Raw genomic sequence first — 27,468 nt, forward strand, 5'->3', positions numbered from 1 at the left:
CTCAACCACTGCGCCACCAGGGAAGCCCCCAATATGTTTTCTTGATGTTACCAATGAGTGTAGAAAACAGAAAAACTCCATCTTATATTTATTCAGAATAATTTCAAAGTCATTCAAATTCTTTTGATTTCTCAAATTCAAAAAGGCTTTAGGGCTTCCCTGGTGGCGCAGTGGTTGGGGGTCCGCCTGCCGATGCAGGGGACACGGGTTCGTGCCCCAGTCCGGGAAGATCCCACATGCCGCGGAGCGGCTGGGCCCGTGAGCCATGGCCGCTGAGCCTGCGTGTCCGGAGCCTGTGCTCTGCAACGGGAGAGGCCACAACAGTGAGAGGCCCGCGTACAGCAAAAAAAAACAAACAAAAAAAAGGCTTTAAAAATGTTCTAATGAGTTTATAAGTTAAATCAGTAAAATGATAGCACTGAAGACTCCCCAAGTTTTTTTTTTCCCTCAGTTTGAAAATCTGCACTGCGTGGGAGGTTTGGCTGATTTTCTAGGTTATCTACTTTATAGGTTAAGTATTGTGTGACATTTATGGTCCTTCCATTTCCACACAGTTTATGACTTTGGATATGTAAGAGTTAGACCTGCTCTGTCAGGTGGGCCTTCTCTCTTCCTCTTCCCTCCTCAACTCCCTATTCGACTCTCAAACCTCACAAACTTGCTTTCTAGTGAACAGTTTCCTGCATCTCTGGGGGCTGTGCTTTATTCTCCTTTTCTACTCTTGGATCACAATTAATTTCCTCACTCATTCTTTCTCTTTTTCTTTGCTTTTAGCCACTAGGGGAAAAATTACTGCCCTTAAGGGGATCACACTGTTATTAATGAATTGTTTTATAATTACTTACTGCTTTGTCTCTCTGTTTTGAGGGTAAGGCCTGTCTCTTACTCACTTAATAGTTCCTGACATATAATAGGTGCTCAAAGAATTTTGCTGAATTTTGTTGAATATTGATTGTGTACATATCATCACTAAATACAGAAGGAGTGGGGAAGTATCTATCTTTCTCAATTTGCAGCACTATAAAAGAACAATGCCTCATTAACTCCCTGACATATACTGTATTCCATTTAAAAGACTAAAATAAAGTATATAAAAGAAAATGTATGAATAAGTTATTCCAAAAATTGGACTGCAGATGACCAATAAGAAGATAATCTGTTTTACTCATCGTCAGAGGTGTGCAAATTAAATAAATGTTTCTGGTCAATTAAATTTGCAGGAATTAAGAAAATTAATATCCAGACAGGTGGTGAAAGTTTGCACACTTGCTGTGACTCCAGATAATAATGATTTATTAATTATCATTAAAATAAAGATTTTATAAAACCATTTGACTCAGTCACACTATTGGGAATTTAACCTGCAGAAATAAAAGTATTGTTATGGAAAGATATTTGAGTCAGAATGATTACTGCATCACTGATAGTAATATGAAAAAAAAGAGAAACAACCTAAATGTTAATTTATAGAGGGAAGGCTGAAGAAATATGCTATATCCAAATTAGGCAACTAAAAAGAAAATAATGGTATAGATTATTGTTATTAACATGAGAAAAATCAAGATATAGAACATATACTTTTATAAATGGAAATAAAATGCTGTAGTGGAACACATCATAATCCTATTATAATATTTTTAAACTAATAAGAACAAAACAGACATTTTAAAACTAAACCAGCTAAAACCAGGAGTAACAACTGATTCCAGCAGCGTCAAAGCTGGGTTTCTTATGCATGGGAGAAGCTGTGGGATTGCCCATGAGATGGCTCTTCAGAGAGCAGAGAGCTCAGGCCTCAGCCCAGAGGTTTCTGTGTGTTTCTGCCAATCTGGCAGCAGCATAAGAGCAAGGAGGGTGGAGTCGGATCCTTGGGAACAGCATCACTTCTCTTTCCTTTTCCTACTTCTGGGTTCTCAGTTTTATGGCAGACCATCTCTTATGTACCCAAGATACATTCTGAACTTGTACCAGAAGTTGAAGCTTCAATTGAAGATTATCTGTGCTCAGATATTTTTCTACCATAGTTCTTAAAATATCAGCCACAACTCTAAACTACAAGCGCCAAACAGACAAGACATATCAGTATTTGAAAAATTTTTGTTAGCACTGTTTTGTCCCTGGAGATAAACTGGAGTAGATGTGGAAACTATTCCTATGTATGCTGAGGTGGACTACTGAATTTGTTATTCAGATAATTTATAAAGACTATCTTCTTTTTACTGAAATATCCAGATATTTAAGACAAAATTTATGTTTGACCTGCATTTTCCAGGTAATTGCCTTGATTCTGTGTTACTTATGGAACATAATTGGGGTTTTTCTTATTGTAGGCAGATCCTTATCTGCACTATTTTGCTGTGAAGATCAGGGTAAGAAAGTAGTCATACAAGGCAGCAGATATTATTAAAAATATGCTTGAAAAGAAAGTTTTGAAACAGATATAATACAACTAGGTTGCTTTAGCTAATTTCATAGCTTTAGAGATCTGAATTGGACTAGCTATACTGTAGGGTTCTAATGACCTGTGACCAATGACAGGAGTATGCAGTTGGGTAAAGTTTCTATGACAAGGCATCTTTCTCAGACTAATAGCCTAATAGCCACAGCATTAAGAGTTTTAAAAGGTTCTCTCCTATAGTCTCAGCGAAGTCAAAGAGAGAACTCAGCTCTCCCTATGGCTTCTGAAAAAGGATGTCTGATGAAACTCTTTCAAATTACTGAATAGCCTGGCTAATCCTGCCTGTCTCTAATCTCATACTCTGAATCTATATTTCTCACCATGGTAAGCTTTCCAGCTATTTTTCAGATAACCATACTTATATTTGGAGTGAATTGATGCTTTTGTAATGGTAAAACCATGGCTGAAATGTATCTCTCTGTGGATATCCTTAATTCACTTAAAATCTGTTATTCCCCTTAATGATTCAAGGATTCAAATATTTCAGTGGTAAAGAAAGTGCATTTTATGTTCAGAGGGAATATCCATTTACCTCTCGGATGCCTTGTGCTTTGAAAGAAGAAAAAACTGAGATTACATGAGATTTGTATCTTTTCTGTGATATTACTCATATTTTCTTATCTAAATTCTTTAATAATTAATTTTTTTACATCTTTATTGGAGTATAATTGCTTTACAATGGTGTCTTAGTTTCTGCTTTATAACAAAGTGAATCAGTTATACATATACATATGTTCCCATATCTCTTCCCTCTTGAGTCTCCCTCCCTCTCACCCTCCCTATCCCACCCCTCCAGGCGGTCACAAAGCACCGAGCTGATCTCCCTGTGCTATGCAGCTGCTTCCCACTAGCTATCTACCTTAACGTTTGGTAGTGTATATATGTCCATGCCTCTCTCTCGCTTTATTGCTCTTAAAAATCAAAATTTCTTTTTAAAATGCATAGTTTTCAGTACCATTATATACATATTCATTCTTTAAATTCTAATCTATACCCAATTCTATGGAAACTGAATTAACATGACTGAAATTAATTGTAGTGCTGTATTACTTAGCAACAGTATGCTCTTTAGACATTTCCCCCCTCTCCTGGCATTTTGGTACTTACTTGGAGAGTTTAAGTCAATATTTACTTTCTTTTCTGAAGTGATATTTCAGATACATTTAAGATTTTAATTGAGTGAGAGATGTGAGCTCTACTTTTTGCTTTCCTGTTATGTTGTACATACATTATTTTAAATCTTGTTTCTAATTACATAAATAAAGGATAACCCATACTCGTTATTTTAGATATTACTATTCAGGTATTTATCATTTGAAATTGATTTGAATTGGTCTGAAGTAAATGTTACTTTTGTACAATGTATGTAAAATGTGTTTGATAAATATATGGTATAAATTAGATTTTGCCAACACTTCAGTAGAACACATATTTGAACAACTAAAACATTCGTATGAAAAAGAATGCTGTAATTACTTTGAACACACAGAATTCCTAGAGAGCCATTAAAATCAGTCCAGGCAAACTCTCAATATGAACATCCTATTAACACTTGATTGAATTACTGGATATACTTGAAAACAAGTGAATTTACTCACTGAATTATTCTGAAATTCGTTCTTTTCAGCATTTCTGGATAAGTAGCATCTTTATCCCATTAATCCGGATTAATATCTGTGCATAAACGTTGCTTATTTTTAATGTACTTGTACTCAAAATGTATCTGTAACGTTTAATTTAAAGGTCAGTTGTGCAGATAATCCTTTATTTTCCTCTTAGGGACAGATCATCATTAAAGAACATTAATGTAACTGAAACATCATTAGAGTTCTCAGATTTGGACTATAATGTTGAATATAGTGCTTATGTAACAGCTAGCACCCGATTTGGTGAAGGGAAAATGAGAAGCAATATCATTAACTTTCGAACACCCGAAGGAGGTGAGTTCTTATGGATGTAGGCCAAGTAAGAGAATATCATACTCAGAAAAAAAATGTGTTAAATATAAATATGTCTTATTAAACCTAATATCTGTCACGGTTACATGCAAAATTGCTTTTTGCTCACTCTCTACCTATGTGATGTTAATCTCTCTGTGCCTCAATTTCCCATCTGTATTATGGAAACGATATGTTACCTACCTCACAGGGTCCTTACGAGGATTAAATGAATTTATATTTGTAAATGCACTCAGCACAGAACTCAACATTTAGTAAGCATTTAGTGTGTTTTTAAATGAAACAAAGTAAAACGCATGAAGTCGGCTCTCTGCCTTTGTCCTCTATTATTCAATTTCAAAATTGCAAGTTAAATTAGAATTTCATATTATGCATTCTATATCGGAAACTTGTCATAATGTTGTTTTCAAATCTAGGGCAGTAGGCATGTTTTAGAACTGGGATAGTGTTTTATGAGTAAGAAATCCGTCTGTCTCTGCTTAGATATTGCTATGGTAGAGTGTTACGGGGATGGCCCAATGAGCCTTGTGGATTTCATTTCTGATTTCTAATTAGATATTATTCTTAGTTTTTAAACAATTATCATAACTAATCAAAGGCAGGTAACATTTAGAACATTTCACACATTTTTTAGAGACACAAGTGCAGTTTTTTGTTCGATCATTTGTTTTCTAGCACCAAGTGATCCTCCCAAAGATGTTCATTATGCAAACCTCAGTTCTTCATCAGTACTTCTTTTTTGGACGCCTCCTTCAAAACCTAATGGGATTATACAATATTATTCTGTTTATTACAGGAATACTTCAGGTACTTTTGTGCAGGTAAGACCTGAGTTTTCTCCTGCTTCTTTACTTACATCCTTCAGCTCTGTTGATAAAGACTTGGCATGGTAGAAAAAGTTGCTTGTTAGAATTTTGTGTAGACATTTTGTAGAACTGCCATTGACATAGAAAAATGTGGTGGAGAAATAAATACATTTTAAACTGTCTAAGCATGCACACATATACTCAAACACACACGTTTCTCTATCAAATGTGTTACCAACAATGAAGCTGCCACCTTTTAAAAATTCTGTATATAAATATGGCCCTGAGTGCCTCTTCTCCAAGAAGTGTTCACTAGAGAGTTAATGGTTTCATTTACCCTCAGTTATTTCTCAGCTAAAAAAAAATTTCTTTTTGTTTGTATATAATATAAATAGTTTTCATGTTTGGATGTGTTTGTGTGTTTTTCTTCAATTCTAAAAATATTTTCAGTTGTTAGCAGGAGGGCTTATCATCATCATCATCATCATCATTGCTTCGTATCAGATGTAATGAAACTATTAAAATGTGCTTATTTAACTTGAGGTGTGCAAGGTTATAGGGTCGCACACTTTGCAGATGGACACTTTCTGAGATATGAACAATAACAGTTATAAAAATAGCTAAAGTGCATTTTGTTTAAAGAAATAGTTTTAATTTTTCAGCCAAATTCTTTTATTTCTCCAAACTGTTTCACGGAACTCTAGTAGATGAAAAGATTAAAACTGGACTGGTTGTGATTGAATCAGGAATGGGGAGAGTTGGAATATAACTTGGAAAACACTAATTTAGAAGAAATACTGCAATTTACAGAATATGTACCTTACTGATAGGGACTGTTGACTGCATGTTGATTATGACTCTGACGATTATTAAGTGTTTGCATCCTTTTAAGCAGAAGGAGGATAGAGATGAGTCTTCTTAATTCTAAGTTGCCTAATTCCATTTGTGATTAACAACCCATGTGTAGCCACTAGAGTTCTTGTGAGCAGAAATCTCTGGGACTAAAGTATGACTTGATTTAGTACAGTTTAGGCTAATGAATAAGGTCAGAGCAGAACTTTGCAAGCTATCTTAGGCCTTACTCAGCAGTGAGTAAAAGACAGTCCAGAGTTTGGTTCTATTTTTATATTCTGCTCAAGGCCCTCTCAGAGTGGGACTGCATAAGAAAAGAGGATCTGTTTGTTTGTTTAACTCTGTACATCAAGCAATTTTTGCTCTTCCTTTTTGTTCTGTATTTGGGGAAGAATGGGGATCAGTGTGCAATTTATTTTTTTTTACCACAATGTGTTTACAAATTTAATAATGTGTCATTATGTCATAGAGGCCATTCAAATTGCAGATTTTTTTCATGCATTTAACCAATATTCAGTATTCAAAATGCAGTAGTTCTGAATCTTAGCAAAGGTTTTGCCTCTGTACAGTTTACTTTATGGCTTGTCTCTGATTCAATTTTGGTTCTCTTTGTCCACATCTAGGTAATCGAGTGTAAATGTTTAACTATGATTTCAACATGATTTTATGAACCTTCTTATTCAAACCTGAGTATATAATATGATACCATTTGCAATTCATCTATCTTAGAAAATGTAATCTTTTATTAAATTATCTTAAGAGTGCTTTTAGGTGTGACAGCTGCAAGAGGGCACACAGGCTAATGATGTTAAAACATTTCTTATATTTCTTGAAGTTCATCCGTGCTTTAATTTATTTCTGAAGTTAACGTTAAATATAGCATAAAAATCTTCACTACCTAATTTTCTATTTTGGATTGGTAGAATAGAAGAAATCCTCAAAATGAAAATTATGTAGCAGAATAGATGTAGAGCTGTTTTCTTCCTTCTCTTTCTTCTTCCCATAGAACTTTGTGGCATATCTCATGCATGGCACATCATATTCTGCTTTCTATTCCTGGTATCTGCTACTTATCTTAGCTCCCTCATCCCATAGCAAATAACACGAAGAAAAGACTTGTGTGTGACGCTTGTCTTTCCATCCCCTGAAGTCCTCTGGTACAGTATGATAATGCTCAATAAATGTTTTAATCATAGAACATAAAATTCTTACAACAGATCAACATTATTTTCAGTACTTAGTTATAATTTTGGAGCACTTGAGTTTGTTGTGAAGTGATCTTTCCTTCTTCTGACTTTGTGGAATTTAATCTCTTTGCTACTACTTGGCAATACATCTTGTCCCTCCTCCAATTGTGGTATATTGTGTTTTGTATAGTATATTAACTCTTCTACATTTTAACATTTACCCACTTATGTCTCCTCAGTTTGCCTGACATAGTGTCTTTTATTAAAAAGTGTTAAATGAGTACTGGCTGATTAATCAGATTTGAGAAGTTTTTACTAAATACCTTCTGACTGCATTCATATACACAAAGAATAAACCTTAATTAGATAGTTTGAGCCACAAGATATTTTTTCCAAAAATAAATAGATGAATGGAATAATCATCTGGATAATTGGTATAATTCTAACTTTGTTACATGTCTGTGCATGTTTACTCACACTCAGCATGAATAACTTCTGGGTGATTAAAAATAATTTGTTACTTAATATTGTCATCAAGGTAGGTCATAGGTAGTCGGAATAAATTTTATAGCAAAGAAAAGTCAAAAAGCTCTATTAATATTTTAAGAGAGAATTTATGTAAGCCAGTTATGCCATGTGTAAAGTAGATGTGTTGGAAGATATTAAGTTCACAGATCATATTTTGTGTGAGATTAAATATGTTTTAACTTGTCTGTTCCTAAATAAGTCACCACAAAAGTAAAATAGATCTTTTCTGACACTTACTCTCCCCCACTCCCTATACTGGGAAAGAACCACAAAAATATGCTGAATTTAGTTTGTTGATACATTGCAGAACCACGATAACTATAAATTTTAGTCAAATTGATTATCCTGTGTTACTAATTTTAATGAACTTTTTACTAATTATCAGTTTTTTATCGTGTGCCAGAGATGGTATTGTTTTATATGCTTTATATTATCTAATCCTCAAAAGCCCTCTGTGAAGTGGAAATGATTATTCCCATTTTACAGTTGGAGAAGCTTTGTGATCAGATGATTTATCCAGAGCTGTTGCCAGAATTGAATGCAGGTCTTCGGACTCTAAGGGCTTTGTGCAGATTGGAATGATTCAGATTTCTCAGTATAAGTAGACATTATTATAAAATTATTCATACTTAATTCATATTTGATTACCTACGTGACTTTTTTAAAAGTCTGTTTTCCTTTATTTTAGAATTGATTTTGACTATGTGTTTTGTGTTTAAAATTTGGTCAAGGAAGGGATGATTGTAATTCCTTAATTATCGAAAAATGCCTTGGGACAAATATAACTAGGGTCATGCAAGAGAATTTTAAAATTTCTCTTACTCAGCACATATGAGAGTGTATCCAACTGCCTTCCCATTTCTCTACATGATTGTAGAAAAAAAGAGGGTCTATGAAAGATAATAACCATTTGAGTTCATAGAAAGAGGTGAACACTTTCGTAATTCCTACACTGTTAACAGGAAGAAAACACTTAAAATTTTTATAATACTCCCAAACTTGTTTAAAAATATATAGTCAATGTTTTGAAAAATACTTGAATGTTTCATAAGGGAAACTGACACTGGTCAGCACATTGTAGCATTTCCAGTTCACCACTAGACCTTCCTCACTGCAGCTAAGCTTGGAGTTTCTGCTACTCTGTATGTTGATTTAATAAAACTGCTACCATCTATTCCTCTTTTAGTACAAACATATTTCCAGTTTAATTATTGCAATAAAAAAGTTCTTTGTTTATTTTACTCAAAAATTAACATATTAAAATACTGAGGCAACCAATCCATGAATAATAATTACTTTGAAATGCTCATGTATACTAAAAATATACTCTGAACAATTAAAACAATATGTTTATTTTTCAGAATTTTACACTCCATGAAGTAACCAATGACTTTGACAATATGACCGTATCTGCAATAATAGATAAACTGGCAATATTCAGCTACTATACATTTTGGGTAACAGCAAGTACTTCAGTTGGAAATGGGAATAAAAGCAGTGACATAGTTCAAGTATACACAGATCAAGACAGTATGTAAATGAAAAGCATTCATTAATGTTTAATAGGATTAATTTAAAACTTTATAATTATTTCAGAATCTTTTTCTATTTGTATGTATTGGTAATAAAATATGTGTTTTATTTAGGCACATTTAACCAGTCATAGAAGTTTGAAAATGCATTTAATATAGCTATAAACCTATTACAATAGTAACAGCCTTTTCTGTTCCTGAAAACTGCTACCATCCATTTATAAAAATTCTGTCACTTTCATTGCTTCGAAAGATGTCACAGCCATCGGTTATGGGCATGGAAAAAACCGTTGCGTATGTGGATGGATTTTCCAATACTTAATATCCATTTGCTCTAGAAATGACATTTTTTTCTCTCTAGCAACTTGTTTCCTTTTCAGTCTTTGAACCCACAAAGGATTTTATGCAGCGTCTTTGTTCTTATTGTGTTTGTGACTAATATGTCCAAAATATCTTTTTTTTTTAACTCTGGAAGTTTCTCATTTGTGGCTTCTGCAGAATCCTGTTTGTGTTGAGTATTCAGGAAACTATAATGACTGAAGCTCTTGCTGTTTTTTAGGTTTCAGTTTCAAGGATACGATGATACATGGATCATTGTCTATTTCTTCTTGTGGTTGTTTCTATGGTCCATTTATTTTTTTAAAGATTAGTCCTCTTACTGAGAAATGATACTGACCTAAATTTCTGCTGAGAGTAGAATTCTGTTTATTATTTGAAGATTATAAATTTGACAGATACTTTAAGTATGAAGAATGAATGTTCTCCCTGTTGTTGGAACAATCTTTTAAATTGTTTACTCATTGATCAGCAGAGCAGATAATGATATGTGGAAATACAAGTTTGGGGAGTCTTTAGCAAAAATGTTTAGTGCAATTTGTGGTCAATATCATTTCAGGAATTCTTTAAATGCAGATCTCTCCCAAGATTTTCACCAACCTATAACGTTTTATCAGTTATTATTATAGCACCATGAATAATAAACACTTACTGTGCACTGTTCCCAGTGAGAGGCCCTGGATGACTTCATATGTACAATAAGGATAATCTTTAGAAGAAAGAAACTAAAAATATTGTTTAGATAATATACATTATCAAAATATTTAAATATCTGAGTATACATGCACACATACATGTGTGCATACTCCTAATCTCATACACATAATTTCCATCACATACTCATAATCTCATATACAGACTCATAATCACCACTTGTAGGAAGGAAAAGCCAAGAAAATATTGCATAAAACAGTTCTCACACATATTAAAGATGACAGGGTTTATTTTGAATGATTTTAATATAATTATTTAGAAGATATTTTGTAGTAGATGATGTTACCACATGTGGATTTAAATAATGTAAGAGCAGGTGATGTAGTAGTTGCCATTTCAACAATTATCCTCCGGTTTGTGAATTTACTTATATTTTATTTAGGGTGACTGATGATTTTTATATTTTGCACATTACCTGTCATAGTACCTGAAGGAGTTGTTGGAAACCTGACTTACAAGTCCATTTCGTCAACTGCAATAAATGTAAGCTGGGGCCCTCCGTCTCAACCAAACGGTCTAGTCTTCTACTATGTTTCTCTGAGCTCACAGCAAACTCCTCGCCACGTGAGACCACCTCTAGTTACATATGACAGAAGCATGTATTTTGATAATCTGGAAAAATATACTGATTATATATTAAAAATCACTCCATCAACAGAAAAGGGATTCTCTGATACCTATACTGCCCAACTACACATCAAAACTGAAGAAGATGGTAGGCTGGACCCTTTTATTGCCTATTAAGCAGATTGTTGGTGTTCTCTTATTTATATTGCTTTCTGATAGAAAACATTATTCTTATCACTACATAGATTCTGTTTGTTCTTAAGTAATTAGCCTTTCAATAAACACAGTAAGCTCTAAGTTTCTTAAAATTAAAATAATTACCTGTTGATAAAAATTAAGTCCCATTATTATTAAAGCCTCTTCTTCTTGATGCTAATCACTTTTGTTTCACTTAATATTCTTTTTTTCTTTTATAGTCCCAGAAACTTCACCAATAATCAACACTTTTAAAAACCTTTCCTCTACCTCAGTTCTCTTATCATGGGATCCCCCAGTAAAACCAAATGGTGCAATAATAAGTTATGATTTAATTTTACAAGGACCAAGTGAGAATTATTCTTTTGTTACTTCTGATAACTATGTAATACTGGACGAGCTTTCACCATTTACATTATATAGTTTTTTTGCTGCTGCAAGAACTGTAAAAGGACTGGGTCCTTCCAGTGTTCTTTTCTTTTACACAGATGAGTCAGGTAAGCCAGAATCCATATTTCTTCCAATGATTTCACTGTTGCAGCACTTGCTCTCTCTTTTTAAGGAACAGCATGGAAAATGAAAGGATATTTGATTGTCTATTTGTAACAGCCTGACAACTATTCATCTGCTTTGCTGAACATTTTTTTTTTAATTTGATCTTCAGAACAGGGTGTTCTGTTTAAAGCTACTTTGGAACTACTGAGTTCCAAGTACAAAAGCATGATTACTTATGCTCTTTATTTCTGAAATTAAAATATGATCAGTTTATAAGTCTTTCTTAACTAGTGTCTTCAAGAAGCTAGAGTCACGATGATATTTTTCTGCTAAAAAATGTTACGAATATAAGTTTTATAATGTGTTTTCCTGCAGTGCCTTTAGCACCTCCTCAAAATTTGACTTTAGTCAACTACACTTCAGACCTTGTATGGCTGAAATGGAGCCCGAGTCCTGTTCCAGGCGGTATTGTTAAAATATATAGTTTAAAAATTCATGAGCATGAAACTGATACTATATTTTATAAGGTAGGTTGATGATAACACTATATATTTATTTCAAAAATTTAGAAAGTCAATTAAAGTATTGACATGCAGGGGGAAAATGGACTGCTTTAATTAACACAAGGACCGTCTTTTTAAAAAATCTTTTTGGTTTCCTACACCTTAAGGATGCTTGCAGAAAACACAGCAAACGTTTGTCAAATATGGAAGTGGAGTACTTCATATAGCGTTTTACTTAGAATTTGTAACTTCTAGATAGCTATAAGTTAGGAAGTAATTGCACCATTTTGTTAATGCTGGAAAGTATAGAGTAAATTTTTTCAGACTATTTAAAACCTGTTATTGTCTTAAGGGTAATATATTTCTACATTCATCCCCCTTACCCACAGGGGATACATTCCAAGACCCCCAGTGGATGCCTGAAGCCATGAATAGTACTGAACCGATATGTACTGTGTTTTTTTCTTATACATAAAGTTTAATTCCTAAAGTTTAATTTATAAATAAGGCACAGTAAGAGATTAACAACCATAACTAATAACAAAATAGAAAAATTATAACAAACCATAATAAGAGTTATATGAATGTGGTCCCTCTCTCTCTCTCTCAAAACATCTTCTTGTACAAATTTAATGCCTTTTCTATCTTAACTAAGCACTTATCACATACTATGGCAATAACTTTCACAGTTTGAGGTACAACAGCAAAACTTGTACATTTTTTCCCCTTCTTCCCAATTTCATAGAATGTCACAGAAATGTCATTTTTACCGAAGATCTTAGCAGCCTCAGCATACGATTACTTTTTCTTTCCTTACTGAGAACATTTTTCATCTTTTCACTTAAAAGAAACACTTTATGGCTTCTCTTTGGCATCTCTGAATTGCCAGCATCACTACTCTTGCACTTTGGGGCCATTACTAAGTAAAATAAGGGTGACTTGAACAAAAGCACTGCGCTATCTGACAGTCGATCTGATAACCAAAAAGGCTACTGACTAATGGGTGGGAAATGCTGGACAAAGGGTTGATTGATACCCTGGGCAAGATGGAGCAGGACAACTCAAGATTTCATCATGCAGCTCAGACCAGCTCACAATTTAAAACTTATGAATTGTTTATTTCTGGAATTTTCCATCTAATATCTTGGCACCATGGTTGACTGTGGGTAACTGAAACCGTGGAAAATGAAACTGTGAATAAGGGGGGACTATTGTATTCGTTGTTAAAAGAAGTACCAAATGAATGTTTTTAACCTGTTCAGAAAAGTGTTTATACTGGACTTCGGTTAACCTTTCCAGATAGCATGTAATCCCACACTAATTGGTCTTTTAAAATATATCATTATTCTTTTTCTTTCAATGCTAATTAGTTTCAATGCTAAATGCCCTTTCACTCCTCCATTTTTAGGTTTCAGAATCAATGAAAAATACCCAAAGAACTGATGTAACAAAGGGTCTCAAATATACCTATATGATTTCTAGCATTTAATTGCCAAAATATGTTGTAATTAACTAGCATTTATTTGAGAAAGTGTTCTTATTTTTTTTCCAAAGGCAAGTGAAGTACTGGAATGCTCTTTAGTTGCAGCAAGGAGAGTGCAAAAACTTTGCATAAACATTGTCCCCAATATTATATGCATTATAATTTATTACTGATGGTAAATCATTTTTATAGCATGTGTAGCTTAAAAGGTGAATAGTAAAAATCAGCAGCAGTGCGTAAGTTTATGTCATAAGGAATAATGATTTTCTTTTTGGAAACCAAGATATTACTCTAAAATCTGATAGGCTGAGTAGAATTCAAATTGTATTTCTTCATAAATGTGGAATCTGTTTCCCAGCAGTGTGAAATTTCATTAATGGTGCTGAGTCTCTAGCCCTCTAGTATCTATTTCTAGTCTAATCTTAACATTTTCCATTTTTTTTAATGTGCTTTGTCTGTATGGATCACTGGTAAATAGGTATCAAATGGGGAAAAGGAATCATTTTCTATATTTCTATATTTTAAAGATAATAATCTTTATTATCCTAGGAATGTGATCATTCCTAGGATAAACATGTATGTATATTGAAGTGTGGATGTGTATGTGTGATCTTTTCCTCAGAACAGAGATCTCTACCATCAACACCATTAGCACAGTCATGAATTAAGGACTCTGGCATCAAATTTTCTGGTTAGAAGCCTGACTCTGAGACTTATTGTTCTGCCTTAGGGCAGTTGCTTAAATTCTTATGACTCAGTTTCCTCAAGTGCAAAATGGGAGCTGTAAAGATACATCCACTAAGAAGTGAAGATTGTAAGGGAAAATCTATATAAAGCATTTAGAACAATCCCCAGCATATGATAAACACGGTAGCTATTGTTTTTGTATATGGTTTAAAAAAAAAGAACAAATTCCATTCAGCATTGTAATAGCACTAAGCCTGAAATGACAGTACTCCTCTACCTGAATATGAGGGTAGGTTATATTCTAAGAGTTTTAGACATCTGTTTTCTCAATAGAAATGCCATCATTGAAATTTCACTAGTAGCAAAGATATAATCTTTATACCATAAAGTATTAAATATATCCTTTTTGGGGTGGAAGGAGTAGTTTTCTTTTAAAATCTACTACTTTTAGTTATTCCTTTTTACATCTATTTTGTCTTCCATGAATTTTCATAGCCTTATTTTCTTTCAAATTCCTTTAAATGTATCCTCATGCCATCTTTTTTCCTTTCTCGACATCTAGTTTTCTTTATCTGCTTTCCTCCCTCTGTGTGGCTTTCTCTTTGAGTGTGTTGTCCTATTTTCCTTTCTATGTTTTCAGCTACCTCTATGTCCCAACTATTAGTTTCTTTTCTTTTCTTTTCTATTCTTTCAGATTATATGTGAGTTCCTGGAGGCATAATAATTCCAGAACCACTTCAAATGTTCCTGCCATCTCAGTCAATCCAGTTTAATCCATTTGGAGATAAATAAGACCCAGGTCTGCTGGTAACTCAGGTCACTCACACATACTGAAAGAAATTTTTTATTCAGTAAAAAAGTTCTGTTATGTTTGGAAATATTCCTTACTCATGTCTCCATCTTACAACTTACTTTGTCAGTCTGTCCACTATCCAATAAGCTACTCACACTTTTTCTTATAATCTCCTGAGTTCAGTCATTTCTCTGGGTACTTACTCACCCTTCCTAACCCAAGTCAAAATTTACCTGCTTGTGTTTAATTTCTTCTTAGAATGCAGTTGTTGGTAGATTTCTCTAATTAATATAACAATTCCTTGATGACAGGGACCATGTCTTATATATCTTTATAATCTCCTGGTTATCTAACAGTGTGCTTGGTAAATAGTAATTGTGGAAGAATGAAAGGAAACAGCGTAATACAGTGAGTTCATAAAGTATGTCAATGACTTGCAAGAGATTAATTTAAAATATGATTCTAACCGTGAGTGCCCTGAGCATTAGTATTCTTGCTAAATTTCTGCCACTGAAATGTTTAATATATAAGTGAAAGTAGTTTATATTTTGGATTAGATATAATGCAGTATTCTTAAAATTATACCACATAGGAGATTGTCTTCTTTTTCCATAGGGTAACTATCAATCTTAAGTGCTCTTTCTATTAGGACAGTTCTCTTTGAATGAAGGCTTTATATTTGATGGTAAAATTTTCTATGAGAAATAATATCCTCTTTTGAACAACTGTGATAACTGTTTTGTTCTTTTTTTTCATTTTCCTAAGAGATTGCATAAAATTAGAAATTTAGGAGTTGTCTGGGAAAACTCATAGTTTAAGCTTCATAGGAGCAGAGGTTCTGTTTCATTCACTGCTGTATTCCCAGTGCCTACCATACAATAGCTGATGAATAAATTAATTTACACAAAATGCTACTGAGAATTAAAAAGTGAATTTAGATGAATTCAAGAAAAGTCAAGTACCACTGACTGCTCTTAAGTTGGATTTCAGTTGAGGACTTCAATTTTAGCAAATTTTAAGGAAGTAATCAGTATGTAATTCCAAGTAAAAATCAGGGAGACAAAATGAAAACAAAACACTTCAGCTTTAAAAACAAATGGCAGTTATGAGATTCTTCAGTGCTGAGAGGGTATCCAGTTCATCCTTGCCTTATCAGCTGAGCACACCCTGGGGCGCACACAAAAAATGTTTAATTTTTAAATTTTTAATAAAAATACCTGTGCTTACTAAATCATAGGTTAAACACAGAAGACATAATTTTGATGTATTAAATATTTCTTCCAGTTATAAATAAGTTTTTTGATGATGCATTGTGACAAAGAATTTTATTTCTGCTTTTCAGAATATTTCAGGTTTGCAAACTGAAGCCAAACTTGTTGGACTGGAACCCATCAGCACCTATTCTATCAGCATATCTGCCTTTACTAAAGTTGGAAATGGCAATCAATTTAGTAACGTAGTAAAATTCACAACCCAAGAATCAGGTTAGATATGGATTTTGGATCCTAAAATGTTTGATTTTGTATTTTAACACTTTTCCCTTTCCTTTCTCAGTTTATTTGACTATCAATATTTAATTGTTCATTCAAAGGGAAGTTGAATTTCAGTGCTTTAAGGATAGGCTGGGTTGTCTTGTTTGCGATCACATAGATACATATTTACACATGTTTTTTCACTTTGAACTGAGGAAGCTGAAATAAAAGACTACTTCAGGAACAAAGTAGGCTTCTAGATATATGTAAAAATTACCTACTTCTTAGTACCATCTGAGACAGCTGGGAAAAAAAGGAGAAATGAACCATTAATCACTTTTAATAGGTTGATTTATATTTTCATGAAAAAAAATCTGTAATTTTTTAAAGAAGATGTGTTGTGACATTTGAAGAGCACTAGTCAGTATGTAAGCTTTTACTTTCCCGTAGTCCGTTTGTGACATGTGGAGGGGACTGTGAAGACTGAAATACCATCGCTCTAATTAAACAACTTACCTGTGCATCACCTACATGTCATAACTCAACTGTGTACTGAATAGTTTTAATTTGTAACTGATTTAATGATTTAATACTTTTCCTTCTCTCAACTGGACCATATTTTTTTTTTTTTTTTTTGCGCGGTACGCAGACCTCTCACGGCTGTGGCTTCTCTCGTTGCGGAGCACAGGCTCCGAACGCGCAGGCTCAGCGGCCATGGCTCATGGGCCCAGCCGCTCTGCGGCATTGTGGGATCTTCCCGGACCGGGGCACGAACCCGTGTCCCCTGCATCGGCAGGCGGACTCTCAACCACTGCGCCACCAGGGAAGCCCTGGACCATATTTTTAAAGGCAACTCTTACTCTTTTTTTTTTTTTTGGTCAATGATTATTGAATAAGCGCAAGGTCCTGCTCTAGTCATTTCTTCCCTGTACCTCTGGGTGCATTTCTTTTTGTTTTAGTGAATCTCTAAATTGAAATTGGAGACCACTCACTGATAAATTAACCATTTTACATTAATTTATGAATACCTGGTACTATTTTCATGGCATGCCTATAAGACAGGCTAAGTAAGTAGTATTTATAGTGGATAAGAGTTCATGCTCTGCAGTCAGTGTCTGGATTGGAATCCAAGTTCTGCGACTTGCTAGTTGTATAACCCTGGCAAAGGCACGTGCCTCCTCTGAGCCTTTGTATCTTTAACTGAAAAGAAACACACATTAGCAGTAGCCACCCAGAAGGTGTTGGGAAAAATATTTGAAAAGACCCATATGAAGCACCTATTAGTGTTGGACACACAAATACTAAAAAAAACATTACGGTTGCCCCTGTTCCCGTACTTCAGATGAAGAAGCCATGATTCAGGCAGATTAGATGAAAAGGGCTGAGAAAATTAGTGAAGAAACTGAACTAGAACATCAGCGTCTCACCTCTAGTGCAAACTGGACGTGACTGTAGGAAATGCATATCATAACTGAGTGATACTATAGAAAAAGGCTAAACCCATAAAGAAAAAAACATTTTAACTATTTACACACATATTAGATTGATAAAAATCAAGGCTAATCTTGTAGACAGTATTATGTAAACCAATAAAATTTTTTTTACCAGCAAAATAAAATAATTCCACAAAATCCTATGCCCTGATTGGTTAAATAAAATTCTGAACGTGAAGTGTTATCAGCTGGCTAATTAATTGTTTTTAAGTTTGGAGAGTCAGTGAAATAGATGTTCACAAAATCCAGGTTTATAATCTAAACTTAAGTAAATTATCAACTGTCTCTTTTTCATTTATTGGTATTAGTATATGTTTTTGAAAATAAGAAAGCAAATAATTAACCATATTTAGCTGCCAGAGCCCTGGATCAGCCTAGGAATTGTCTTTTCTTTCATTTTAAATGCCACCCCCCCAAGTTATTCTCCTTTAGTTTTGATGCCTTTATCTTACAGAGGGAGAAGCGTTTGTAAAGATAGAAATTTACACCACAGGAGAGAACTGTAGGCAAGTCAAAGATTACTTGAATATTCTTTAAATAACTATGTTTTGCACAATGACAAGTTGTTTCTTTTCACTGCTTGCTGTTTGTAATCCACAAATTGACTCTATGCAAATTTTCTTTATAGCTTCCTCTTTTTAGTGTGACAAAAAGAGCTATGCTTACATTAGGGGACATTATATAATCAGACATTTCCCTGAGAAGTACCCACTTCAGTGAGGCACCTACATCTACGTTTTGCATTAAAAAGTTCCATCATAAAGTATGGCTAAGACTGCTCCTTCCCATTAAGAGGTAAAGAGGGCAGGCTTCAACCACTGCCTGAGCTTGAGGCTGGCTACATAGTTGCTCCTGAGGATTTGAGGATGTGATTGCTGCTTGGGCCTAGGAGAATATTCAGTGATGGATTCAGTATTGTAAGGATTAATACGGTAACATAGAAAATGGGCCAACTGCCATTTGATTCAGCCCATGTTAAGAATTTTTTGAGCGCACATTGAAAGGTTGATATGTTAAATTTTTATTCTGTCTCTACTCCTAAACATGACTTTATCTAGCAATCGCATAATGAAATCATTTATCTACTACATGTGTATAAATTTTAACTTTGGGCATTTGCTTATCTCTTAAGTTCCAGATGTTGTACAGAACATACAGTGTATGGCAACTAGCTGGCAGTCAGCTTTAGTGAAGTGGGATCCACCCAAAAAGGCAAATGGAATAATTACACATTATATGATAACAGTTGAAAGGAATGCTACAAAAATCTCTCCCCAAGATCACATGTATACTTTCATGAAACTTCTCGCCAATACCTCGTATGTCTTTAAAATAAGAGCTTCAACCTCAGCTGGTGAAGGTGATGAAAGTGCATGCAACATCAGCACGCTACCCGAAACAGGTAACTAATGTGAAACAGGTAACTGATCTGAAGCATGTAATTTACCTGAAAGAACTAACCTGAAACACAAAACTGTTCCTGGACTGTGTCCTACGTTTGTCAATAACCTTTGTAATCTTTATAGCACATTTGTCTAAAACTTTAAAAGAAATATTAAAAAATATAACACATACATTTTTTATCCCACATGTTACCTGAGGGCCAGCTGTGTGGTCCATTGAACCACCTCCATAGCACTGGGAGGCTGAAAGGAGGAAAAAAGAGAAAATCTGCTTCATTGTGTTTTTACAAGTATCTATTTCTTATTATACAAACACCAAACTTACTGAACTATGCTTTATTGTAATTTAAAATAGGGAATGAATATGTAACATATATATATATACACACACACACACACACATATATATATCTTTTTTTAATTGATTTATGGCATTCTTGATGCTTCCCTGAATTCCAAAGTTGCAGTGTCAGACTCCTTTCATCTACTTCCTTCTCTTTATACCAGCCTTCATCTTTTGTATTATTGGAATAAAAATATCTAGGTCACTAAGCTCTAGTCTTTAAAGAGGAAAACTCTTACTCTCCCTAACAGTGATCTACCCTAAGTCATAATCTCTTTCATCTTCTACCTTCTCTAATATTGTACCTCTTCATATAAATGAAAACCTGACTCCTCCCCAATAACACCACTTCCCTGGAGGTCCTCCCTACTGGGGACTGTAGGTATTGACATAATTGTTTACTTCTGGCACCTCTCTATCCTTATCTTTGAAATATCTTTTAACCCTTTCCTCCTTTTGAAATCAGCGTCACCCAATTTTACTCTACTTTTCTATCTTTGAGGCTATAAACCACAGAACTTCAAGACGTGGTGTACCTTCTCTGATTTCAGCATCTTTTTCTTCTCATCCTTTCAAGGCAACATTTCTTGAGACTTTAGTGTCTTACCTATTCATCTGGAATGGACGCGTTGCAACAACAACTATCTCTTGCTCCTTACATCGCAAGGCGTGTCACTGTAACTCATCTTCCAGGAGATTCCCAACTCTGAAAGGACCCCACTGTTTGTTTTCACTAGATGCTGGCTGATGAATAGTGCTGGAGAAAATGTAAATGGTTCTATCTTGTTCAGCTATTCTTTAACTCTCCCAATTGCTCCACAATCTACTCTACATCCCTGTTTACACTCAATCAGTTTTCCATAGGAAAATTCTGCTCTTACTCTGAACATGGTCTACCCCCACTATGATCCATCTTTGATGTTATTATTCATTTTACTAATAGCATCAAAGAGAATTGATTTGCCTTCCTTCAAAATTTACTGATATCTTTATTTATGCTCTCAAGGTAGCCTCCCTAGGGAATGTCATTGCCTTTCTCTTTTCAGGAATCTAACTGCTCATGTTTGTTTCAAACTCGTGTTTCCTCTAGAACATAACTCCATCAATTTAGTCTACTTCCTCCTGCATTTTATCTTCTTTCTCTGTCTCTTGCATACACAGACACACACCAACAGCCACACAAATTGTTAGAAAATTTCAGCTGAGGACCTGGTTGGTATATCAACCCTAAACATATTCAAAATGGAATTTGTGTAACATGAATTCTCCTTCTCTTCCTCACTTTTCTATACCTGTTCTTTATAATCAGTTGGGGATCAAGCCTCATATTCTTATGTGATTCTTCCTCCCATCTCTCCTACATATAATCAGAGCTTATCAATTCAGTCTCCGCCATGGCTCTGCAATTTGCCCCTTCTTCAACTTGACTGCCCCCATTTTATATCAGACTTGTTGCTTCCTGTAGTAATACCCAGAGGGGCCTTATCACCCATACTCATTCAGCCTGCCTGTCAGTACCATCTTTCCACCCACTTATTTTGATTGAATTGGCTCTAACATACAATTTAGAGCATTTATGTGTTGGCTGTTGAATTTTATTACCTGAGGGGTGAGAAGCAGACATGGAGATTTAAGTATCTGAAGCATAGAGGTGATAATGAAAGGTACTTTGTATAAGAGATGGCCCAGAATACTCCAAATGTTTTACCTATTCTCATCGTGTACAAAATATACCCAGAATTCATCACCAGTTAGATTTGACTTCTGTCTAGCTTTTCATTCTTTTGTTCCTCCACTGCATCTCTTCATATAACTGATACCTGTAGCCAAACTTTATTTATTCACACATTAGATTTCATGTATTCATTTCAAAAGACATTTATTAAGCACCTGCTATGAGCTAATAATTGATCAGATTCTCTTCTTTAAACTTACTCAATACTTTTCACCATCAGATTGTCCTACTCCCTTTCTACGTCACACAAAATTGTATTAGTTCTTAAAAGCCCGGCTTAAGTGTGTGTGTGTGTGTGTGTGTGTGTGTGTGTGTGTGTGTGTGTGAGAGTGTGTTTAAGTCTTCAATGACATGCTAAGCATTAAAACTACAGATTTCTAGACTTCACCCTAGACTTGGCTGAATCATAGCCTCAAGAGATGAAGCCCAAGAATCTGTAGTTTTAAGCATCTCTCTGATGATTCTCTGTAAATTTTCTGAATTACTGGACTAGATTACCCAGGAATTTTGATGGCAGGTGATATGTAGCAGTGAGGACAGGCAAACAGTGTCAGAGAGGTCCAGAAAGGGGTAGCAGGTGTTTCCTCAGTGGGTGGGCAGCAGATCATTGCTATACAGAGTCTGAGAGAAGGAAATATGTTCAAATGCAGGCAGGTGGTCTGCATCAGGGTGGTCTAGTACCAGGTGAAATGGTCTTGATCATTGGACAGGAGCTGAGTCCTAGAGAACTGGCAACGAAAGACAGGACAGTAATTCTGAGATAAATGAGAGGTTCAGAACTCAGAGAACAAGGCAGAGGACTCATTATTATTGATTCCACTGGTACTCAAGGTGACAGCTCAGTCACAGGAATGAAGCAGAAGTTTAATTAGTAGAACAGAGATGCATAATCAAAGTATATACACTTGACGTAGAGCCACCTGAACTTAAGGACAGGTCTTTGTTAAAAAAAAATCCTTTAAGGATTTGAATTAGATTTTAAGTCAGGATTAAAAGATTGCATGAATGGAGACTGAAGGAATTCTAAACCAATGAATTAGGAAGGTATTAGGCATATTGTACCATGTATTATGTGCTCCCTTACTACTGAAGACAAATGTTGCTCAAAGTTTGGACTGCTGACTCTCCCTGCATCAGAAGGTACATCCCCGAGGCCCTACTCTAGACCTGTGGAATCAGAGTTTGGAAAATAAAACTCACAAATCTTCCTTTAAACAAGGTATGTGAGGTGAGAGACAGTGCTGAAATTTGAGAACCATTCTATTCCACTGTATACTCTTTGCTTGTGGGGCTATGTCTTATTTGTCTTTATTTTACTCACAGTTCATAGCAAAGAGCCTTGGGCATTCTAGGCACTCAAATTTTTGTAAAAGAAAGAAATGAATTGTTTTCTCATGAAATTCATAATTTTTCATAAGGGTGTTACTCCACTGCAATGTATTATTTCCACACTTTCATCAGGCAAAATTATAGATATTTTCTCCCAGGCAAATGTAAGTTTTTTCAATTCAGGAGAGTCATTCATATGAAACATGAGTATTAACTGCTGCTTTAAAAATATTTAAATAATTTGTTTATCTTTAAAATTAATTTTCAGATCTAGCCTGTAATTGTATTTATGGTTACAATTTTTACTAGGTAAATAATTTGCTTTTATCTGGGTTCACATGAATTGTTTGTTGATAAGACATTAGTAAGAACTGGAGATTCATTGTTCAGAATGGAAGCAGTTTTATAGCTGTTGCAAACTTCTAATTTATGGTGGTCTAAGATTAGTCACAGTGTAAAGTCAGCTGTGAGTCACTGACTCTGTACTTCTGACATGAAGTAAAATCAAATTTGGCTCACTCCCTTGCTGCCTAGTGTCTGACCTTAACATTCCTTCCAGGGATTATTGGGTATTTTTCTCAGTGTAACCTTGGTCATATTGGGCACAGTTAAACATGCATCATGGATGATTGAATTTATGAGGAGATTAGTGTTCAGTGTCTAAACTGGTTCCATTGTTGCAGTCAAACACGTCAGAATAAGGCAAATACAGATGAAGGCCCCCAAACCTGGTAATTTTAATAGCATTTTCTGTCCAAGTATATTATATGTACCAATAAAAGTATTATAGCAAGTTCAAACAAGACTTAACTTTTAAAATCTCAAATTAGTTCAAAATGCATGCACTTCTCCTATTATTTTCAAATCTTAGTAAATATGGTGATTTAATATTGAGTTTGAAAATTTGTTTTTTTTTTCTGGAAGATAATTTTACAGTTTGGATTTATTCAAAGCTCTTCCAAGTTCAGTAATTTAGAATCAAAAGAGGAAAATAAGCTATATCCCTTGGATGCCCAGAACTTAATTGAGGGAAAGTGAAATACTCAGTTGTGGTTTTTAGGGGTGTTATTTTCAGCAGTGATTTCTTTATTAGCTTTTTGTTCACTAGGAGGTATTAGGCACCTAGATGGACCCACTGGAAGTCCACTGAGCTTGCAGATATATTAATGGATCAGCGCCGAATGGGAGTGTGTTTAATATCCCTGTTTTTTTTCCCCTTCTACACTTGGTTGTTTCAAATAACTGTGTACTGTTTAATAGCATATATGTAAACTCTCAGGCCTCTTCTACAAAGCCATGACCGCCGTTCCCCTAAGAAGTATTTAAGAAATGTATTTGTTATGTACTTTATTCGGATCCCTATTTTGTGGGCCTCTGTGAGCAGTGTAGAGATTACTGGGCGAACTGTGATTAGGACAAAATCTAACTTCCATTTACCAGCTTTTTTAAAAAAATAAGATATACCATTTATAAGAATTTAGACCATTCTTAAGTACCATTTAATAGAGTGGATGTGGATGGTAAAAGTTTTCTCAAGGTTGCAAATGAATGTGCTAATTCAAAAGAAGTTTACTTTTTCCTTTGTCTGCATCCCAGTGACCTTGCTCTCCTCAGTCGAGATGAGAAGTCAAACATGCAGGAAAATTGTGTGATCCTGTTTGTTCTTAAGCAAGTGAATTGGCACATTTCTACTTCCCAGTCAGTAATTGTAGAAAGCACAAAAGCCATTATAGTTGCCTGTCATGGATCAGAGAGAAATAGCTATTAGCATTGCTACTTTAATTGAAGTTCAAATGCTTTACAAAGTATATTTCATACAGACTTAATTATTAAATATAATACTTTCCTTAAGAGTGAACATCAGGTGAAAAGTATCCTTTATACTTGTGGTGTGGTGGACATTTGACCAGTATATACTCATGTAGTGCTTACTGAGTCCAGGCTTTGTGTTTGGGGTTCAAGACTCAAGTTTGAATCCCAAATGGCATTGGTGATCTCGGCTCTGCAGGTCCAAATAACTCCACCATTATTGTAAAGACGTATCTAATAAATATAAAGCAATTAAACACAAACCTACATAAATATGTCAGTTGTGTGGATTGAAGATTGAATCAAATAGGAAGTCAGGAGAAATACCTTTTATGGAAGGCCATATTGAAGACATGGAATAGGAACTGGATGTTGCTTACTGATAGCTTTGGAATTGTAGACGTTTAGACTCAGTAACCTAATTAGAAGATGATGATATGGTTTTGAAACTTGAATTTCATAGTCAGGTATACTAATATTTACTTACATTTACCTGGTATAGATCAATAAAATAGCTAAGTTTACTAAATATTCTTTTTGTTGTTCCTCAATATGCTATGAGAAAATGTCAGTTGTACATATCAAAGAACATTCTTCTTTTTATTTGAGCAATCTTAGATGGCAGAGGTTAGGTAGACCTGAAGATTATGGGTATGCTAAAGCACTTATGGTAAGCCACTCTGTGGCCCCATCGCTATTCATGAAAATGGTGAGATAGATAGAGGGGAGTAAATAGAAATTCCAAGACACAGCAAGGGAAAACACATAGTAGTACAAAGGAATGTAATAAGGGGTCAAGGCTGAGACGGAAGCCTGACTAGAGGGTGCTGTATTGAAAAGAGTATAGGACATGAGATCGAATAACTCAGGTGGACCTTACTCTGCTTTGTATAGTTGTAGCAGAAATTTGAATACAATATTATGGAAAATAGGGTACTCTGCTAAATTTAGAGTAGGAAGAAACATAAATTGACTCTGAAAACAGTGATTTTTTTTGGTCATTTTCCTAAAACCCTGCAGTAATCTCTTCAGATGGAGAAGGATTTGTTCATTACAAATTTACTGAATCTCCCAAATGATAAAGAATAAAATCCACAGTCATTTTAATGGTCCGTAAGGTCCTTTTTCAACCCAGCATTCTCTTCCCTAGTAATGTATGTGTCTCTTCTTTCATCTTTGAAAAGAAATTTAGCCTCAAATATCACCTGTTCAAAGAGGATCTAACTTATTTATGATTAAAACTCCTCCCAGCTAGAATTTTCTATGCCTCTTTCTTGCTTTACTTTTCTCTGTTATAGGTATCATTATCTGTGGATCTGTCCTCATTACAATGCATGCTCCATGAGAACAGGGATTTTCCTTTGTGCAGTTCACCCTTGTTTTCAGTGCCCAGGAATGCATCTGGCGTACAGTGATACTCAATAAATATATTATTAAAAAATGAATGAATTAATCAATATACAGGCCTAGAAGAGTGATAGAGACACAGTGAACACTCAGTATGCATACTTTGGGTGCCTGAAGTAGAAACTTTCAGCCACAAAATTATGTTTAGACAATTATGTGGTAAAATATCTAAGAAAGGCATGTCTTCTGTGGTAAATCTTTTTAATTAAACTTTTTATTTTGAGATAGTTACAGAGTCACGTGCATATATAAGAAATAATATAGGGAACTCCTGTGCTCCCTTTATCTAGTTCCCTCCAATGGGAACATCTCATAAGACTGCAGTGCAGTATTACAACCACCATATTTATATCAGTGCAATCAATACAGAGAATATTTAATGAGAATAATTTCTCATGTTGCCTTTTTATGGCCACACCCAACTCCTGCCCACTCTCCTTGTACTTCTGCTCATCTTAACCCTCTGATAACCACTAATTTGCTCTCCATTTTCTGTAATATTGTCATGTTAAGAATGTTATATAAATTTTTTTGTACTGATTGATATGTTCATGTAATTTTCTTGTCAATATGGCTTGTCAATATGGTGGATTAAATGGATTGATTTTCTAATACTGAACAAACCTTTGGTCTCTGGAATCAACCCCACTTGATCATGGTGTACTTCTTTTTACTTATTACTGATTTCTATTTGCTAATAGTTTGTTAAAGATTATTACATCTATATTCGTGAGGGATATTGATCTGTAGTTTTGCGGAGGTTTTTTTTTCCCACTGTCTTTGTCTAGTTTTGGTATCAGGGTGATGGTGGCCTTATAGAATGAGTTTGGGAGTGTTCCTTCCTCTGCAATTTTCTGGAGTAGTTTCAGAAGGATAGGTGTTAACTAAGAGAAGTCTCTAAAGTGTTAACTTTAGAGAAGTCTAAATGTTTGATAGAATTCACCTGTGAAGCCATCTGGTCTTGGACTTTTGTTTGTTGGGGGGTTTTTTAATCACAGTTTCAATTTCAGTACTTGTGATTGGTCTGTTCATATTTTCTATTTCTTCCTGATTCAGTCTTGGGAAATTGTACCTTTCTAAGAATTTGTCCATTTCTTCTAGGTTGTCCATTTTATTGGCATATAGTTGCTTGTAGTAATCTCTCATGATCCTTTTATTTCTATGTCCGTTGTAACTTGTCCTTTTTCATTTCTAATTTTATTGATTTGAGCCCTCTTTCTTTTTTTCTTGATGAGTCTCACTGTCTTTGTCTAGTATCAGTATCAGAGAATACTAGCTTTATAATACAAATCTCTTCTGATTTCTGGAAGAGATTGTGTAGAATTTGTGTTAATTCTTCTTTAAACATTTGGTTGAGTTCTCCAGTGAAACTATCAAGGCATG

General features: G+C 34.6%; 1 protein-coding gene across 1 annotated transcript in view; it reads left to right on the forward strand.

Annotated features, from left to right (window-relative positions):
* Nucleotides 1-27,468, forward strand: part of PTPRQ (protein tyrosine phosphatase receptor type Q) — a gene marked incomplete at both ends in the record, with an annotated part of 195,373 nt that overhangs the window by 56,827 nt on the left and 111,078 nt on the right. The window contains 8 exons of the mRNA XM_082849998.1: nt 4,238-4,398; nt 5,092-5,237; nt 9,151-9,319; nt 10,796-11,086; nt 11,355-11,630; nt 12,004-12,155; nt 16,437-16,578; nt 19,192-19,461. Of these exons, the coding sequence (XP_082706124.1) occupies nt 4,238-4,398; nt 5,092-5,237; nt 9,151-9,319; nt 10,796-11,086; nt 11,355-11,630; nt 12,004-12,155; nt 16,437-16,578; nt 19,192-19,461 (1,607 nt within the window). The remainder of the gene's footprint in view (nt 1-4,237; nt 4,399-5,091; nt 5,238-9,150; nt 9,320-10,795; nt 11,087-11,354; nt 11,631-12,003; nt 12,156-16,436; nt 16,579-19,191; nt 19,462-27,468) is intronic.

The sequence above is a fragment of the Leucopleurus acutus genome, assembly GCF_964270905.1.
Source record: "Leucopleurus acutus genome assembly, chromosome: 11".
Taxonomy (NCBI): domain Eukaryota; kingdom Metazoa; phylum Chordata; class Mammalia; order Artiodactyla; family Delphinidae; genus Leucopleurus; species Leucopleurus acutus.